The 19,906-nt window shown below is 42.6% G+C and overlaps 1 protein-coding gene across 2 annotated transcripts in view; it reads right to left on the bottom strand.

Annotated features, from left to right (window-relative positions):
* The window catches only part of LOC126198904 (SET and MYND domain-containing protein 4-like), a 146,300-nt gene that overhangs the window by 31,821 nt on the left and 94,573 nt on the right, over positions 1–19,906 (bottom strand). For both annotated transcript variants that reach the window (XM_049935530.1, XM_049935531.1), the window contains exons 7-8: positions 17,366–17,598; positions 13,941–14,135 (exon numbers count right to left, since the gene is read on the bottom strand). In XM_049935530.1, the coding sequence (XP_049791487.1) occupies positions 13,941–14,135; positions 17,366–17,598 (428 nt within the window). The remainder of the gene's footprint in view (positions 1–13,940; positions 14,136–17,365; positions 17,599–19,906) is intronic.

The raw sequence follows: 19,906 nt of genomic DNA, 5'->3' as shown, positions 1-19,906 counted from the left end.
GTATGGTGCCCAGAATAACTATTTGTCTATTTTCTAGTGACCATGATGTTTTGGAAATATTATGGTCTTGCGGTAGCGTTCTCTCTTCCTGCGCACGGGGTCCTGGGTTCGATTCCCAGAGGGGTCAGGGATTTTTTCTGCCTTGAGATGGCTGTGTGTTGTTGTGTCTTCATCATCATCATCATCATTCATCCCCATTATGGTTAGAGGAAGGCAATGGCAAACCACCTCCACTAGGACCTGGCCTAGTACACCGGTGAGGGTCTCCTGCATCGTCCCCTATACTCCTCGGAGTACAGGACCTCATCATCATCATTATTTGAGTTTTGAATGACATCTGCAAAATGTTTCTGTTTTACAGAATTTAGGAGGTCTCTATAGTGTTTCTAACCCTTTTTGAACTCTTTTTTTAATTGTTTATTGCTCAAGTCATTTAACATAGCATACTCGTACCATCTTAGTTTTTCTCTAGCGTCAGTGACTGAACTTGATATCCAGTTTCAGGTTACAGCAATGATGGAATGCTCTTTTTTATTAATGGATAGGGTTGGTTGAAAATGTAGTATAGCGCACATGAGAATTTGCTATAACTGTAATGTGCTGTTCCAATCTACATTGCGTAGCATATTATCAAATGAGTTATATTTTGGTCTGTATTCATCCTAACATATCTATAGCAATTGTGTGTAGGAGCTTTTTTTATGTTCACATCTAGTTCCCCCATGAACCATGGACCTTGCCGTTGGTGGGGAGGCTTGCGTGCCTCAGCGATACAGATGGCCGTATCGTAGGTGCAACCACAACGGAGGGGTAGCTGTTGAGAGGCCAGACAAACATGTGGTTCCTGAAGAGGGGCAGCAGCCTTTTCAGTAGTTGCAGGGGCAACAGTCTGGATGATTGACTGATCTGGCCTTGTAACATTAACCAAAATGGCCTTGCTGTGCTGGTACTGCGAACGGCTGAAAGCAAGGGGAAACTACAGCCGTAATTTTTCCCGAGGACATGCAGCTTTACTGTATGATTAAATGATGATGGCGTCCTCTTGGGTAAAATATTCCAGAGGTAAAATAGTCCCCCATTCGGATCTTCGGGCGGGGACTACTCAAGAGGACGTCGTTATCAGGAGAAAGAAAACTGGCATTCTACGGATCGGAGCGTGGAATGTCAGATCCCTTAATCGGGCAGGTAGGTTAGAAAATTTAAAAAGGGAAATGGATAGGTTAAAGTTAGATATAGTGGGAATTAGTGAAGTTCGGTGGCAGGAGGAACAAGACTTTTGGTCAGGTGATTACAGATTTATAAATACAAAATCAAATAGGGGTAATGCAGGAGTAGGTTTAATAATGAATAAAAAAATAGGAGTGTGGGTTAGCTACTACAAACAGCATAGTGAACGCATTGTTGTGGCCAAGATAGACACAAAGCCCATGGCTACTACAGTAGTACAAGTTTATATGCCAACTAGCTCTGCAGATGATGAAGAAATTGATGAAATGTATGACGAGATAAAAGAAATTATTCAGGTAGTGAAGGGAGACGAAAATTTAATAGTCATGGGTGACTGGAATTCGTCAGTAGGAAAAGGGAGAGAAGGAAACATAGTAGGTGAATATGGATTGGGGGGAAGAAATAAAAGAGGAAGCCGCCTTGTAGAATTTTGCACAGAGCATAACTTAATCATAGCTAACACTTGGTTCAAGAATCATAAAAGAAGGTTGTATACCTGGAAGAATCCTGGAGATACTAATAGGTATCAGATAGATTATATAATGGTAAGACAGAGATTTAGGAACCAGGTTTTAAATTGTAAGACATTTCCAGGGGCAGATGTGGATTCTGACCACAATCTATTGGTTATGAACTGCAGATTGAAACTGAAGAAACTGCAAAAAGGTGGGAATTTAAGGAGATGGGACCTGGATAAACTGACTAAACCAGAGGTTGTACAGAGTTTCAGGGAGAGCATAAGGGAACAATTGACAGGAATGGGGGAAAGAAATACAGTAGAAGAAGAATGGGTAGCTTTGAGGGATGAAGTAGTGAAGGGAGCAGAGGATCAAGTAGGTAAAGAGACAAGGGCTAATAGAAATCCTTGGGTTACAGAGGAAATATTGAATTTAACTGATGAAAGGAGAAAATATAAAAATGAAGTAAATGAAGCAGGCAAAAAGGAATACAAACGTCTCAAAAATTAGATTGACAGGAAGTGCAAAATGGCTAAGCAGGGATGGCTAGAGGACAAATGTAAGGATGTAGAGGCTTGTCTCACTAGGGGTAAGATAGATACTGCCTACAGGAAAATTAAAGAAATTCCTTGGAGAAAAGAGAACCACTTCTACAAACATCAAGAGCTCAGATGGCAACCCAGTTCTAAGCAAAGAAGGGAAGGCAGAAAGGTGGAAGGAGTATATAGAGGGTTTATACAAGGGCGATGTACTTGAGGACAATATTATGGAAATGGAAGAGGATGTAGATGAAGACGAAATGGGAGATACGATACTGCGTGAAGAGTTTGACAGAGCACTGAAAGACCTGAGTCGAAACAAGGCCCCAGGAGTAGACAACATTCCATTAGAACTACTGATGGCCTTGGGAGAGCCAGTCATGACAAAACTCTACCATCTGGTGAGCAAGATGTATGAGACAGGCGAAATACCCACAGACTTCAAGAAGAATATAATAATTCCAATACCAAAGAAAGCAGGTGTTGACAGATGTGAGAATTACCGAACTATCAGTTTAATAAGTCACAGCTGCAAAATACTAACGCGAATTCTTTACAGACGAATGGAAAAACTGGTAGAAGCGGACCTCGGGGAAGATCAGTTTGGATTCCGTAGAAATGTTGGAACACGTGAGGCAATACTGACCCTAGACTTATCTTAGAAGAAAGATTAAGAAAAGGCAAACCTACATTTCTAGCATTTGTAGACTTAGAGAAAGCTTTTGACAACGTTAACTGGAATACGCTCTTTCAAATTCTGAAGGTGGCAGGAGTAAAATACAGGGAGCGAAAGTCTATTTACAATTTGTACAGAAACCAGATGGCAGTTATAAGAGTCGAAGGGCATGAAAGGGAAGCAGTGGTTGGGAAAGGAGTGAGACAGGGTTGTAGTCTCTCCCCGATGTTATTCAATCTGTATATTGAGCAAGCAGTAAAGGAAACAAAAGAAAAATTCGGAGTAGGTATTAAAATTCATGGAGAAGAAGTAAAAACTTTGAGGTTCGCCGATGACATTGTAATTCTGTCAGAGACAGCAAAGGACTTGGAAGAGCAGTTGAACGGAATGGACTGTGTCTTGAAAGGAGGATATAAGATGAACATCAACAAAAGCAAAACAAAGATAATGGAATGTGGTCGAATTAAGTGGGGTGATGCTGAGGGAATTAGATTAGGAAATGAGACACTTAAAGTAGTAAAGGAGTTTTGCTATTTAGGGAGTAAAATAACTGATGATGGTCGAAGTAGAGAGGATATAAAATGTAGACTGGCAATGGCAAGGAAATCGTTTCTGAAGAAGAGAAATTTGTTAACATCGAGTATAGATTTAAGTGTCAGGAAGTCGTTTCTGAAAGTATTTGTATGGAGTGTAGCCATGTATGGAAGTGAAACATGGACGATAACCAGTTTGGACAAGAAGAGAGTAGAAGCTTTCGAAATGTGGTGCTACAGAAGAATGCTGAAGATAAGGTGGGTAGATCACGTAACTAATGAGGAGGTATTGAATAGGATTGGGGAGAAGAGAAGTTTGTGGCACAACTTGACTAGAAGAAGGGATCGGTTGGTAGGACATGTTTTGAGGCATCAAGGGATCACAAATTTAGCATTGGAGGGCAGCGTGGAGGGTCAAAATCATAGAGGGAGACCAAGAGATCAATACACTAAGCAGATTCAGAAGGATGTAGGTTGCAGTAGGTACTGGGAGATGAAGAAGCTTGCACAGGATAGAGTAGCATGGAGAGCTGCATCAAACCAGTCTCAGGACTGAAGACCACAACAACAACAACAACATCTAGTTCTACTGCATGATGGCCTGACAAAGCACTTATAACAACATAAGATGTAGGATCATGAAGATGAATACCAGTGATTATGTTATTGATTGCAGACTGGCATGTTTCAGTCTCCCTAGTTGCAGTGTTTATCAGGTATCCTACATTATATTCGAGCTGAGGTACTTGAATATTCTAGTGTGTAACTTATCTGCTAATACATTTATGTTGAAATTTCCAATAATTACTAACTTATTCAGGTGTGATATAAAAACATTATCTATCATGTCACAAAACTTTGTAAAAAAACTTCAAAGTTTCCACTTGGGGGTCCATACAAACATATAACATAAATATCATCACTTGGTATTTTTACACATGCTGCACATAATTCAGCTGTCCCTTCTAATGAATATTTACTTACATTCACAGAATTAAAATCAAATTTGCTTTTTACATACATTGATGCACCCCCACCTCTGGTGGAAGATCTGCAAAACTTATTAGCTAGTATCTTGTATAAAGGTTTAAAAAGTTCTAATTTGGCATCAGATAACCAGTATTCACTAATAGCAAGTAATCTGGCACAGTTTCATTTACAAACACATCTAATTGTTCACATTTATTGCTCTGGCACTGTACATTATGTTGGATTATTTTAAAGTTGTAAATACTGTGTTGTAAATTCCTCTGATTTTCCGACTTAAATAAAGTCATATCTCTGTTTATCTTGCGGGCTTCCTCCTCCTTCTGCTTTCCACTAAAAATATTTTAGATGGGATGGAGGTACAGACTTCCGTCTGCTGTCTGAAGTTTTTTTAGTTGACAGTGATGGTTCTGCTAATGTTGGAGTTGGTTCTGCTGCTGTTATGGGTGGTTCTGCTGTTGCTCTTGCTGTTGAGATTTTGCTGCTGGTATTAGAGCTGGCTCTGCTGTTGATGGAGCTGTTACTGCATGTGTTGTTACTGTAACTGTTCTTGACGTTTTTACTGCTTTTGGTGGAGATACTGCTGTAGGAGTTGGTTCTGCGACTGCTGATTCATACTGTCTTTTGATCAGTTCCTAAAACTGGTTGTCTGCAGTGCTATTAATGTTAAATTTAGTATTGCTTAGTGAAATGGGAAGCATGTTAGCCTTACCAAGCACAACATAACTTCCCATTATTTGATTATCAATCTGCCATGGTAAATTATACTGTTCCCTTGTTGCAGTGGCAGTTTTGATACTGTTTTCCAGTCATGGCAGATGTGAACCATTACACAGCTGAAATAGAGTCCCCAACCTTCCCTCTGCCATTTCCTTGTGCAGACCTTATCACGATCCAGAAAGGGGCAGTTTCAACACCAGGCGTGAAGTAAACATGGCTGCAGAATACTTGTCCAACATTTGTCTCCAGTTACCAAAAGGGGACCCTTTTCACTGCTGCACAACTTAATGACAAAAGTGGCTTACCTTCTGTCTGAAGGCTAAAACAATCCATCTAGGCTCGCTGAGAATATACTCAGGTTTACATGCCAGAACGATTGCAGTAGATTCTGAAGAACACAACCATCCAACACTGTAGGTGTGTTCATATATTATACTTCATATGTGGAGCCAAATGCATTTGTCAGAGTACCATTGTCTGCTCTGGAAGAGGGCAAAAATTGTGAACAAAGAAATACTGAATGAATGGATGAGTATTAAATTTTGAAATTCAATATATCTTGTGTTCTTCCCCTCAAATTAAGTTCTCTGGGCACAAATTAGTTATATCGGAAGAGCAATTTTAGAAGTTTGTACCCTCTTGGGTAAATTTTTCAGACACCCATGATTTTGTGTTTCTTTGTTCATGGAACAACAGTATTTTTTTATGGTTTGTCCTTTTGTGGTGAGGACAGGAGTTGAAGGTCTTAGTTTTTGTTCCTGAACTTTATTTTTACTTTTAAAGTAGCACTTTTGTTCTCTGTTATTATTTTTCTTTCATATAGAACAGTGTTCTTTCTTCTTAGGCTTCTTGCACTCCCTTGAAAAATTTCCATGTCCCCACAATTGCTACATATTAGATCCTTCCTGTTAAAAAGAATATTAAAGATGATACTCTCTTCATCATTCCTCTTCTGTTATGAGCCTTGGAAATAAATTTCCCACAATCTTCTCACTACTGGGTGATGAATCGCATAGTGAGGAAAACTGTTTAAATTCATCTGGCAAAATAGACAGAAACTTGGGTATGAACATACTATCTGACATCTTTTCTGACTGTTGGTAGTTCAGTTAAAGAGCTATATTCTGCAGTGCCCTTAGATTACTTGCCATGTCATTAGTTTTATCACATTTGAAACTATTAAGTTCTTGAAGCAACTGTTGAGTTCTTTGAGAAGCATTTCTTTTGTATGTTGCTTTAAGTTTATTGTACACAGACTTGAAAGTTTCACAACACAATACACGTGGCTTTACCATTTTATCTCTTGTTCTCATAATGTTTCAATCTGCTGTCCCATTGCTGCCATTTCTTCTTTGTTACTACTATTTCACATTTTTCAAGTGATTCATTTCCATCCATGGTATCACACAGATCTTGTGGTTAAACAATCTTCTAATTTCTACACCCCACTTGCTAAAAGTACTGCTTTTTTAGATACTTGTTTATCACAAAGTTCTTTATTTTCTTGTGACATTTTAGTGTGACTTATTATTATTATTAATATTATTACTATCCCACCCCCCTTTCATTATTCACGTCTTCTATTTTTTACCTTTTTTATTTCTTTCTTTAGAGGTTTACACCCATAACCTGTTGTGTATTACTTTTATGTAATTACTTTATTGTGAACTTTTTAAGATACATGCACAGATTAGAGCTACATAAATTGTTGCATTGCCAACTTCCTACAATGTAGACCACACACAAATTTCATATACACTAACAACAATGTAAAAAAAGATAGATTGCTACTTACCATAAAGATGACACATTAAGTTGTAGACAGGCACAAGTAAAAGACACTTACACATATTCTTCTGGCCACAGTCTTCATTGGGAAAAGAAAAAGAAAGAGAAACATACTACATTCATTCACACAAGCAAGCACAACTCATGCAGACACAACTGCCAACTCCGGCAGCTCAGACCAGAATGCAACTGTCACATGGAATGGAAACAACAGTCTGGAGGAGGAGGGAAGGGAAAGAGATAGCACTTTTTAAGTGGAGGGAGAGAGGGGCACTGTTTGGTGGAGTGTGGAGGGACTAGACTGCCAACAGGCACAGCGTCAGGAGGTTGTGGAGCAGGGAGGTGGGACAAACAGTGCAAAAAAGAAGAGGAGCGGAAAAAGATGAATGAGTGCAGTAGCAGAGGGCAGCACACAAAGAGATTGGGAGACAAGGGTGGGGAGAACCTGATAGGACAGTGGGGGTGAAAACTGTTGGGTGAAGGGTGTGGGAACAGTATGTTACGGCAGGCTGAAACCGGGATTATTACAGGAACAGATGGTGTGGGAACAGTATGTTACTGTAGGTTGAAGCTGGGATAATTACAGGAAGAGAGAATGTCTCATAAGGGTAACTCCAATCTATGCAGTTCAGAAGATCTGTTGTTGGATGGGAGGCTCCAGATTACTTGAATAGTGAAGCAGCCATTGAAATCAAGCATGTTATGTTCAACTGCATGTTGTGGCACAGGATTGTCTACTTCGCTCTTGACCACAGTTTAGCGGCGGCTGTTCTCTGCCAACACTCCCACCCATCTTTCCCCACTCCTCTCCTTTTTTGCCCTGTTTGCCCCACCTTCCTGCTCCACAACCTCCTGGCACTGTGCCTGTTGGCAGTCTACTCCCTCCACAATCTGCCAGACAGCATTCCTCTCTCCCCCACTTAAACAGTGCTGTCTCTTTCCCTTCCCTATCCCCTCCAGATTGCTGCTTCCACGTTGTCATTGTGGTAAGTAGCAATCCATCTTTCCCTACATTTTGATATTCCAACCTGGAGTTTCCACTGTTTTTATATGCACTCTTAGATAATTCACATTATGCTTGTTATTCTGGTTGCTGACCTTTAAAAACTCTCACAACAAACTGTTGTGACTCACCGATCATTTAAAGTGCCGCCGCGCAATTACACACGTCCTCTACGTGCGGCGCTGTCTGCCTGCCAGCCATGCAGCAGCGGCGCCACCTAAGCGGCCAGCCGAGCAGCGGCCGCTAGACTGAGACTCAGTGCTTATCTGAACGCTAACGTGTACACATGTTAACTTACTCTGTGACATATATGTGTTGTAGTGTCGTTCCTAAATATACTTGTTAAACTAGAAGTTCTAACAATTGGCGACGAGGTAGTGGATTTTTCCTTTTCACCGTTGACTCACAGGGTTCCATGGCTACTGTCGAGCAACTCTTGCAAAATCTCCTTGAACAGCAAACGCTTCTAACGGCGGCGATTCGCGATTTCGTCGCGGCGTCAAATGCGGGCCGGTTCTCGTCGTTGGCTGTACCTCCTTTTCCTCCTTACGACGAGTCGGCGGAAGACTGGTCGGATTATGAAAAACGTCTTCGACAGCACTTCTTGGCATTTTATGTCTCGGACGAACAAGCATGTAAGTCTCTGTTCCTTTCCTGGATTTCGCCTCAAATGTATCGGTTGTTGTCGCAATTGGCCCCTTTGAAGGATCCTGCGTCTTTGTCCTTTGCTGAAATGTGTTCCCTTCTGTCGGTCTATTTTCAAAAGCAAACGCATGTGGTAGCCTCTCGTGTTGCCTTTTATCGTTGTCACAAACAACCCAATCAATCTTATCGCGCTTGGGCTGCTGAACTTCACGGCCTCAGTCGAAAGTGTCACTTTGTTACTGATGTTCACAAAGAATCCTATGCCGATTCCATGGTACGGGATGCTATTATCCGGTCGGCGCCCGACAAAGAAGTTCGGCAACGTGCCCTTCAGTTGGCGAATCCGACTTTAGATGAAGTTCTCTCCATTGCGCAGTCTTTTGAAATTTCTCGCGCCGCTGGGGCACAAATAGAAGCGTGGGGTGACGTCGGGGAAATACAACCTCTGTGCGCTGTTGACGACGCGCACGGCGCGTCCCCGCCGGCCGACGTGGCCGCAGTGTGCTCCCACGCGCAACCTCGGCCAAGCCGTAAACAAACCCCTAAGAAACTGCAGCAAAATCCCCGGCAACTTCCTTCATGTCCAAGGTGTTTTACGAAACATTCACGCGAGGATTGTCCACAACGTTGGGCTGTGTGTCACAATTGCAAAAAGAAAGGTCACGTGTCTTCCGTTTGTAAATCCGACCGCATAAATGACGTCCATGAACATGACGCTGATTCTGATTCTGTGTTGTCTGTCAATTGCACTTCTTCCCTTTCCGGGAAGTTATTCCTCACTGTCCAAATCCTTGGTCGAGATGTTCGCATGCAAGTGGATACCGGTTCTGCCGCCACTATAATTAATTCTCAGACGTATCTTCAGCTGGGTTCTCCACTCCTGTCCCCTGTCACTCGGCAATTACGGACGTACAATAAACAGAAGATTTCTCTCTTGGGACAGTTTAATGCTGAGGTATCTTACAAATCCGTCGTTCGCACTGTTCCCATATTTGTGGTCGACCAGGGCAACGCAGAAAATCTTTTTGGTTTCGATGCCTTCCGCGTTTTTGGGTTCTCCATAGATGACTCTGTCAATATTGTCTCTGACGCTATTCCTTATGCTAAACTGGATTCTTTGTCGACGACCTTTTCGTCCATTTTTTCTCCTGGGTTAGGCCGTGCACACGACTTTGAAGCTCATATCACGCTCAAACCCACTGCTCGGCCTAAGTTTTTTCGGGCTCGGCCCATTCCTGTGGCCCTTCGTGATCGGGTCAAACAGGAGTTGGATCGTCTCACTACTTCAGGGGTCTTGCTTCCTGTCACTTCCAGTGAGTGGTCCTCTCCTGTCGTTGTAGTTGCCAAGCCCAATGGTGCTATTCGTCTCTGTGGCGATTTCAAAGCCACGGTAAATGCTCAATGCCTCATCGACACTTACCCTATGCCCCGTCCTGAAGAACTGTTCACTAAACTCGCTGGAGGGCAGTATTTTTCTAAAATTGACCTGTCAGAAGCTTATCATCAACTTCCTCTCGACGCTGCTTCCCGGCAGTTTCTGGTCCTTAACACGCCTTTCGGCCTCTATCAATACCAACGCCTGCCATTCGGGGTTGCTAGCGCCCCTGCTCTCTTTCAGCGATTCTTGGAACAATTATTGCTCCCTGTCCCTGGGTGTATCAATTACATGGACGACATTGTTGTCACGGGCTCCACCACTGACGAACATCTTCAAAATCTCCACACACTTTTTACTGTCTTACAGACTGCAGGTCTTAAGTGTAACCTTCAGAAATCACAATTTTTTCAGGCATCTATCACGTACTTGGGGTTTCAACTCTCTAGGGATGGTATTCGTCCGCTTCAACAAACTGTCGCTGCGATCGATGCCCTTCCTCGCCCTACGTCTGTTAAGGAACTGCAGGCCTTCTTGGGGAAAATAGAATACTATCACAAGTTTTTACCGTCTGCAGCGTCGGTGGCTCAGCCGTTGCATCGCCTGTTGCATAAAAACGTGCCTTTTCACTGGTCCGCGTCATGTGACGCGGCTTTCCAGAAATTGAAGACTATGCTGATACAGGCCCCGTGCCTAGCTACTTATCGACCTGGCCAACATCTTGTCCTTGCAACAGACGCCTCTCAATACGGGGTTGGGGCAGTCCTTGTGCACCGTTTTTCTGACGGTTCGGAACAACCTATTGCTTATGCCTCCAAAACGCTCACGGATGCCCAACAAAAGTATTCTCAGATTGAGAAGGAAGCTTTGGCCATCATTTATGCTCTTCATAAGTTTGGTGTTTTTCTCTATGGCACAAAATTTCATCTTGTTACGGATCATAAACCACTTGTTTCCTTGTTTCACCCATCAACGTCACTTCCCGACAAGGCTGCACACCGCCTCCAGCGTTGGGCTCTTTACTTGTCCCGTTTCAACTATGAGATTCATTTCCGGCCAACGGCTCAACATGCGAATGCTGATGCTTTGTCTCGCCTCCCCATGGGCCCTGATCAGGCATTCGATAGGGACGAACTTTTGTGTTTCCACCTGGATGTTGCCGAGCAGCAGGTTGTGGACGGGTTCCCCATCACTGGGGACAGGCTGGCGGCTGCTACGGGTTCTGACCCTACCCTCTCCCGGGTTTTACGCTGTATTCAGATGGGTTGGCCTGATCGCCCGTCCGCTAAGACTTCTGATCCGTTGCGGAACTACTACCCTTTGCGCTACCGCCTCACGGCTAGGGATGGTGTTATCCTCCTCTCCACTGACAATGTTTCGCCGCGTGTTGTGGTCCCCGCGTCTTTGCGTGCTTCGGTCTTGCGCCTCCTTCACCAGGGGCACTGGGGTGTGTCACGCACCAAATCTCTGGCGCGCCGTCATGTGTACTGGCCTGGCATCGACTCTGAAATCGTACACATGGTTGCTGCCTGCGGCCCTTGTGCGTCACAGGCCGCTGCCCCGAAGTCATCTTTGTCACCATGGCCTTCGCCTGAGAAGCCCTGGGAGCGCATTCATGCTGATTTTGCGGGACCCTTTTTAGGTACTTATTGGCTCCTCGTAATTGACGCCTACTCTAACTTTCCTTTCATTGTCCGTTGCACGTCACCTACCACCGTGGCAACCACCAGTGCTCTCGCCCGCATTTTTTCTTTGGAAGGCCTCCCCTCTACTCTTGTTACTGATAATGGTCCGCAATTTGCCTCTTCTGACTTTGCGGATTTTTGTGCTCGTCACGGTGTTACGCATGTCACGGCCCCGCCGTTCCATCCACAATCCAACGGTGAGGCTGAACGACTGGTCCGCACATTTAAGGCTCAAATGCGGAAACTTCTGACTTCTTCTGCTGCTGATGAGGCGCTTCTCCAGTTCCTGGCGTCTTACCGTTTCACCCCCATGGGCGATCACAGCCCGGCTGAGCTCTTACATGGCCGACAGCCCCGCACTCTACTTCATCTTCTGTGGCCTCCCACCTCCCGGCCGCGGGTGCCGTCACTTGGCCGGTTCACCGCCGACGACCTCGTCTGGGTACGGGGATATGGCAGGCGGCCAAAATGGAGCCCGGGCCGCATCTTAAGACACCATGGCAGACGCCTGTATGAAATCCAGACGGACACAGGTGTTGCAGTGCGTCATTCGGACCAGCTTCGGCCTCGGGTGCCAACAACACCTGTTCCGAATGCCGCCACACCACCCTTGACTCTCCCTGATGCTCGGGATCTTGGCACATCTCCATACTCACAACGCCGCCCTCCACCCGTCATCGCGATGCCAGCACCAGAACGGATGCCACCAGACGACGTGCCCATGCGGGAACCGGAGGACCAACCAGTGTCAGAGTACATCTGCTCGCCTCCTCCTCCAACAGACGCTGACGCATCGCCCATGTCTCCTGTCATATCAACTGGACTTGCCGCAATGGGCAGATTGGTGCGTGGGGCCCCAGCAGATTCGACCCCTACGTCTCCTGTCATCTCGACCCGTTATCATCGGGGACACTTCCGTCCGTACGGGAAGCCTCCTCCTCGAGACTTTACGTCGAGTCACACAACGCCTATGGACGTCAACCATCTCCAGGACACATCCATCAAGACCAGTGCAACAATTTCAAAGGGGGGAAAAGTGTTGTGACTCGCTGATCATTTAAAGTGCTGCCGCGCAATTACGCACGTCCTCTACGTGCGGCGCTGTCTGCCTGCCAGCCATGCAGCAGCGGCGCCACCTAAGCGGCCAGCCGAGCAGCGGCCGCTAGACTGAGACTCAGTGCTTATCTGAACGCTAACGTGTACACATGTTAACTTACTCTGTGACATATATGTGTTGTAGTGTCGTTCCTAAATATACTTGTTAAACTAGAAGTTCTAACACAAACTTTGCTTTTTTTCCTGCTCTTTAACACTTTCAACACCTTCCCAACCTTCCCCATCGTATCCCTCCCTACCTTCTGAAGAAGAACTTACTAGTTCCAAAAGCTAAGAAGTGAACCACTTTTACTTTTACTTGTGTCTATCAGCAGTAATACACATTTTGCCTCCTGAATGTAAGAATTGTCCAGAAATTATGTGTTGTAATTTATTAGTTTTCTCAGTTGAATTTCCCTTTGATGAAGTTATTTATAATATTATGTTGTTAACTTCACCAAGAGACCACACACTACTTACACTGAATGTACAAACATGATCTGGAGATAATGCATTTAATGCTTTGCTTTTCATAATTATTTCCCTATATGCATTTTTTAAGCAGAGATTACTTATACTTGAAGCAGGAAGTATTCATTCAAGTTTTGGGGTAAATTTTGTCATTTACAATGATTTCTCATCTTTTTCTTGCTCTGCTTCCTTCTTTCCCCAATTATACTTACCTTTGGAAATTGTCATTGATTTCGTGCCACTATTGTAACCAAGACAGTATTACACATTGTTGATATAACAAAAAACTGAATTTATTTAGTAAACTCAGGTTCATCCATACACTGAAAAACATCTAACAGGTATAATTACCATGAAATAATTTTTTCTTTAAATACCAAACCAGTCTTCAGTTTTATGATATGGAGAAATAACCATGAAGGCAAGTCTAATAAAAATCTTACCTTGCAATGTTATGAAAAGGATAGTTGCTACTTGTTATAGAGTAGAAATGTTGAGTTGCAGACAAGGCCTTTGTAGAGTGTGTGTGTGTGTGTGTGTGTGTGTGTGTGTGTGTGTGTGTGTGTGTGTGTTGTCTATTTTTGATGAAGGCCTTGTTCACGGGAAGCTTATTTTGTGACAGTCTTCTTCTTGTGCCTATCTGCAAATCAGAATCTCTGCTATATGGTGAGAAGCAACTATCCTTTTCATAATATTTTTACATTGCAGCTTCGATTTTCTGTTGGTTGAAAATCTTACCTTCATTCATTCCTGCATTTTTCTCTTTTGCTGGGAAGAATTTTCCACTGTCTTGCAGAATTCGAAGAAGGAAAACAGCCATCAAGGTACGCTGAAAGAAGTCATGTGGAGTTCTCTCCTCCTTGTGTGTTTCAAGATTCCAAACACGCAAGTACTCTTTAGCGTGAGAATCTAGTTCACACTTTTTATTAGAACCTGGAATATATTTAATGATATTATTAAAATTACTTTACATTTCTCTACCTCAAATGTTTAGTGCATAATTATTTTGAGGGTCATCCAGGAAGTAACAGTTGTTTTGGGCTATTGCAGCTGTGGGTGTGGCCACAGCTGCCATTTTGGTGCCATAACATTCCTACTCTCAGTCCAGTGGTGGTAGCATGTGGTCTGTGTCTCTGGTAATTTACTTTCTGTGATGTGTTAAAATATACACTGCAACAGAAAATCCCACCACTTGTGAGGTGCATTCTGTGATTAAGTTTTTGATGGAAAAGAACTGGAAACCAATTGAAATTTATTGCAGTCTTTCAAATGCTTACAAAAGAAGAATAATGAGTGAAAGCTGAGTGAGGCAATGGTGCACTGATTTGAAAAATGGAATGGGAACACACAAATTCTCCTAAGAAACTGAGGAAGTGTTTGCAAATGCTGTCAGAAAGGAAGATCATAACTACTGTGTTTTGGGACTCTAAGGGAGTGATTCTCATTGATTTCCTTGAACATAGCACAACAACTAACTCAGGGAGGTATTGTCAAACACTGACAAAGTTAAGGTGGGTGATACAAAACAAATGTTAGGGAAAACTTAGCACAAAAGTTTTGGTTTTTCACGACAATGGACATCCACACGTGGCCAATCATACCCAATAACTCCTATGGGGTTTTAGAAGGGATGTATTTGACCATCCACTGTACAGCATCGATTTGGTGATGAGCGACTACCACTTCTTACCAGCAATGAATACGTGGCTCACTACGCAGTGCTTTGATGCTGGTGCCAAACTACTTGCCGCTATAAACCAGAGACTGCAATCACAGGCGGCAGGTTCCTACGGAGACAGTATTGAAAAACTTGTACCACAGTATGATATGTTCCTTAATTAGAATGACAATTTTATTGAAAAATAGCTTAAGCATTTTCCTTTAAAAAATATATCACAAAATTTGTTTTTTTTTCATATTGTTAATTTTTTATTTCAGAACATCTGTTGTTTCTGGATGTTCCTCGTGGTTACTAAATAATAAAAATACCTAGAACCTGTACATTGGAAAAGAAAAGTATGTTACAACTGTGTGGCTTGTCGTCAGGGTCAGTTTAAGGCCCAAGCTACAAAAGATGCCACTTGGAGCACCAATCTGAGAGGGGTCCCAAGTGCAAGAACTGTATACAACTTGTATCACAATTATTAGCGAAACCTGACATGGTGAATGTGTATATGGAAAAAGGAAGGGGAGAGGGCATCCCCAATGATTCTATGGAAAAATATTCTCAAACCTGCCTTGCTTCTGTTGTGAGTTTACAAGTATAGTTTTATGATTAGTTATATAGACAATGGTTTTTGTTTCAGAACATATTCTGTTTCCAAAAATTATTTTCCAGCTTCATCATTGCAACCATCACCTTGTTTATTACTTTAAATGAAGCACAATCCAAATAGGATCATTTAGAAAACTCCTTTTGGATTTGAAGCTCAAGATAAAAATTCTAACCAAAGCTAATCAAACGTCAGAACTAGTTGCATAGAATTATAAAAGCCTAGTTCTGAGTACAGATGGGACAACTCTGCAACAAATGGAGAAATTCATTATTGGTTTAACCATGGGCTATATTTTTCCAAGGATGCTAGTACGACTGATAGTCATAAACAACTTAGCACCAACTGCAGTACCAGGAAGTCATTCTTAGATCAGTCATTTCCATACTTTTTTCAGCTCTAAGCTACTAAGCCACTGAGAAATCTATGAATAATAACAGAGACAAGCATGCCACTAATTCTCTACTTTGAAGCATTCTGTACCCTTGAATGTTCTTTTTAATGTTATGATCCAAATTTTTGCAGCTAATAAAATATTCCCATGCTTGCCCTTCAAAGAGTCTTCTTTTAAAATATTTTTGGTTTCTGAATTAGTTGCAAAAGTTTTTAAAACTTGTATGATACTTATTCTGAAAGAAAACGGCCATGTGCCTTGCAACAGCAAATGTAGATCTGCAGACATATAACACAAATCATTAGTCTGCAGAATCAGAAGTTTCTGCATGTAGCCTAAGAGCAGAATATTTTTAGAGGCAAAAGGACTATTTAGAGAGCATGTTGAAAATCCAGTAACAATCGAAGTTCAAAGCAGACAGCAGCACAGGATAAAGAGGGAAGTGGGGCGGGGGGGACGGGGGGGGGGGGGGGGCGGTGGAAGAGTGGTGGGAAATTTTCTTGTCTTCACTATGTCTGAAGGACAGTTTAAAATAGGTAGTAATATTTGAAGGATATGGTGTATATGGTAAAACACAAATAATATGATATTTTTAAGGAGTGTAGAAATAATTTGCATGCTGTACTGAGAAAGAGTATGTATACATGTCATTCACACATGAGGCTTGTATAGGATAGTCTAGTGTGGAGAGCTGCAACAAACCAGTCTTCAGATTGAAGACCACAACAGCAACAACAATAACATGCATAGATTTTGGTCAAGCTTCACAGGTCTCTTGAGTCATGGCAGCTGTTTATTTTACTGCTTTTGCCATCAGGTACTGCCCCCTCTGTAGCTGACCAAATGTGAGAGTCCTTGTTTTGGTAAGTGATACTTATCCTGTACACATATCTAAAAACAAAGATGATGTGACTTACCAAACAAAAGTGCTGTCAGGTCGATAGACACCCAAACAAACACAAACATGCACACAAAATTCTAGCTTTCGCAACCAACGGTTGCTTCGTCAGGAAAGAGGGAAGGAGAGGGAAAGACGGAAGGATGTGGGTTTTAAGGGAGAGGGTAAGGAGTCATTCCAATCCCGGGAGCGGAAAGACTTACCTTAGAGGGAAAAAAGGACAGGTATACACTCGCGCGCGCGCACACACACACACACACACACATATATACAGACACAAGCAGACATGTCTTTGTGTGTGTGTGTGTGTGTGTGTGTGTGTGTGTGTGTGTGTGTGTGTCGACCTGACAGCACTTTTGTTTGGTAAGTCACATCATCTTTGTTTTTAGATATATTTTTCCCACGTGGAATGTTTCCCTCTATTATATTTATCCTGTACATAGTTTTATAATCTCTTAAGAACATTTATTTCAGTTCAAACTACTATTCAGAATGAAAGTTTTTAACAAATAACAGTATTGTTACATGTTGGGATTTTTTATTCCAGGTCATTGTCATAGCACATTAAATTAGAAACAAAAATCTAGCATTGTTTTACCTTTCCCATCTGTAGTCAAGCGAGGCTTCAGTCTGCAAAAAAAGTGCAATCCTTCAGGTTCTTGTGTTATTATTCTCAGAGCAAGCATGCAAAGGATACTCATGCCTGATCCTAACATGAGTCCCAAGTAACGGCATTCATGTTGATGATAAGTAGTAAGAGCCTTATCACGGCACTCTGACGAACAAAAAGCAACACCTGAACATGTAGGGCAGCCCACTGCTGTTTCCAGCCTGCACGACAACAAACAACTGCATGTCATACCTGTATGATCATATATTTTTCATATATATATTTTATAAACATACAAAACGTACAAATATAAACATACAAATAGGCAAAAAATTAGTTTATCAATAATGGTAATTCCTGGATGGAATAATGCATAAAATAAGGGAAAGACAATCACTCATCTATAGCTGACTAATGTGTGGAGTATGGGAACATGTAACAGAAAACAGTATTCACACTAGCTTTCAAGTTCTGTTTCTGTTTTTCTTGAAAAAACATACACATTCATGCACAACCACACAGGCACTCAAAAGCACACTCCCTCAGTAGGACTGATTATTGATTAGTGAAAGTAGTTACCTGGGCTAGTGGAGGTGAGGAAAGGGTATGAAAGGAAACATTAGGCAAGATGGGGCTAGCGGGATAGAGTGAGGTATGTATTTCAGCTGATGACTCGGTAGCTGCACAGCAAGACAAAAGAGGTGGGAAGGGAAGGAGAGGATGCTGGATGTGAAGAGGGTGGCAGGGAAGGAAGAGAGAAAGGGAGAGGAGTGAAAAAGAGAGAGGTAGAGGTGGAGAGGGGAGAAAGAGATAAAGAGTTAGAGCATGTAGGGAAGGGGGATCGTGAGAGTGCAGAATATGCTGGGGAGACAATTCTAACCTGCCTAGTTAAGAAAAACTTGTGCTGTAAGGGAATATCCATATGGCTCACATAGTGAAGTAACTGTTGAAGTCTTCGTGTTGTGGTGTGCAGTGTGTTCAGCAACTGTATGGTCAAGTTTATGGTTTCCCACAGCTTGGCGGTGGCCACTTGTGGAAGTAGGCAGTTGATTACTTGTCATGCACAAATAGAACACTGTATGGTTATCAGAGCGTATCTGATATATAACATGGTTGCATTCATACATAGTCCTGCCTTTCATTGGGAGGCTTTAGTCTGGACTGCAATAGGCGGTGGTGGGTGGTTGTATGGGACAGGTATTGCACCTAGGCCAACCAGCAGAGAATGATCTATAGAAGCTGGATTGGGAGCAGGACAAGAATAGGGTTGGACATTCTGTACATTGGGTTGATGGCAGAACACTACTTTAGATTATGTGATTAGCGTTTCCCTCTGACAAGAGGTGGTCTGCATTCTGGTGAAGGATGTGGTTGAGCCTCTGAGGGCCAAGATCATGCTGATTTGATGAGAGGAGTTTTGGTCAGTGGCTGCTTAACAGACTTACTGGTGTCAGAGGAGGAGATGCCATGGGAGGTCTGTTTATGGATGAGCTGGGTCGGATTTTCTCTGTCAATAAAAGTTCTGGTAAAGTTATTGGGATATTCCAAAAACTCCTGCTTTCCACTGCAGATGTGGTATTCACTGGTGGTGAATCTGTAAGGAAGAGACTTTTTGACATGGAATGGGTGACAGCTGTCAGAGAGCAAGTACTATTAGTAGTCGGTACACTTGATATGAACAGATGTATTTATGGAGACATCAAAGAGGTGAGGATTGGCATGTAGAAAGGAGGCTGATTGAGTTGAGAAGGACTAGGTGAAGCAGATTTGGGAGTAGGTGTCGAGGTTATGGAGGAAAGAGCATCGGTTGTCCTTGCCATGCAACCATGTCATGAAAATATTATCAATTAATCTGAAACACACAAGGTGTTGACTGGATAGGATGGATTCCTCCAGATGGCACACAAATAAGCTGGCATACTAAGGTGCCATGTGAGTAATTATGGCAGTACCATGGTTTTGTTTATAGATTTTGGCCTTCAAAGGTAGATTAATTGTGGGTCAGGATGTGTTTGGCTAGAAGGGTTAGGAAAGAGATGGTGAGCTTGGTATCAGGAGGATGTTGGGAAAGGTAGTGTTCCTTGGCTGCGAGGTCATGGGCATGGGTGATGTTGGTGTACAAGGATGTCACATCCAAAGTGACTAACAAGGAGTCTAGTGGTAGCGGAGGTGGCAAAGGCAGTGAGCAGTGCTGTGATTGTAGGGCAAGGTGTTACAGATGATAGTTTGGAAGTGTTGGTGAACGAAGGCAGAGGTTAATTCTGTGGGAGCATTGTGTCTGACTACAATGAGATGACCATTAGGGAGAACTATATTCTTTTAATTTGGTATTGAATGTCTGCTAATTTTCAATTTCCTGCTTGATGTGTACCTGCGACCTGTTATAGACTTTTGCACCAAAATGTAAAATTCCATTGTAGACTCTATGTACACATCAGTGTATGTCTCCTTGTTTGGAGCATTGGGAAATTTTAGTGCTATTGATTTTTAATTTTTATTAAAAATTTATCATTTTTTGCCCATTGTACA

This window comes from Schistocerca nitens, chromosome 8 (genome assembly GCF_023898315.1).
Source record: "Schistocerca nitens isolate TAMUIC-IGC-003100 chromosome 8, iqSchNite1.1, whole genome shotgun sequence".
Lineage (NCBI taxonomy): Eukaryota > Metazoa > Arthropoda > Insecta > Orthoptera > Acrididae > Schistocerca > Schistocerca nitens.
This window is presented reverse-complemented; position numbering and strand designations above follow the sequence as displayed.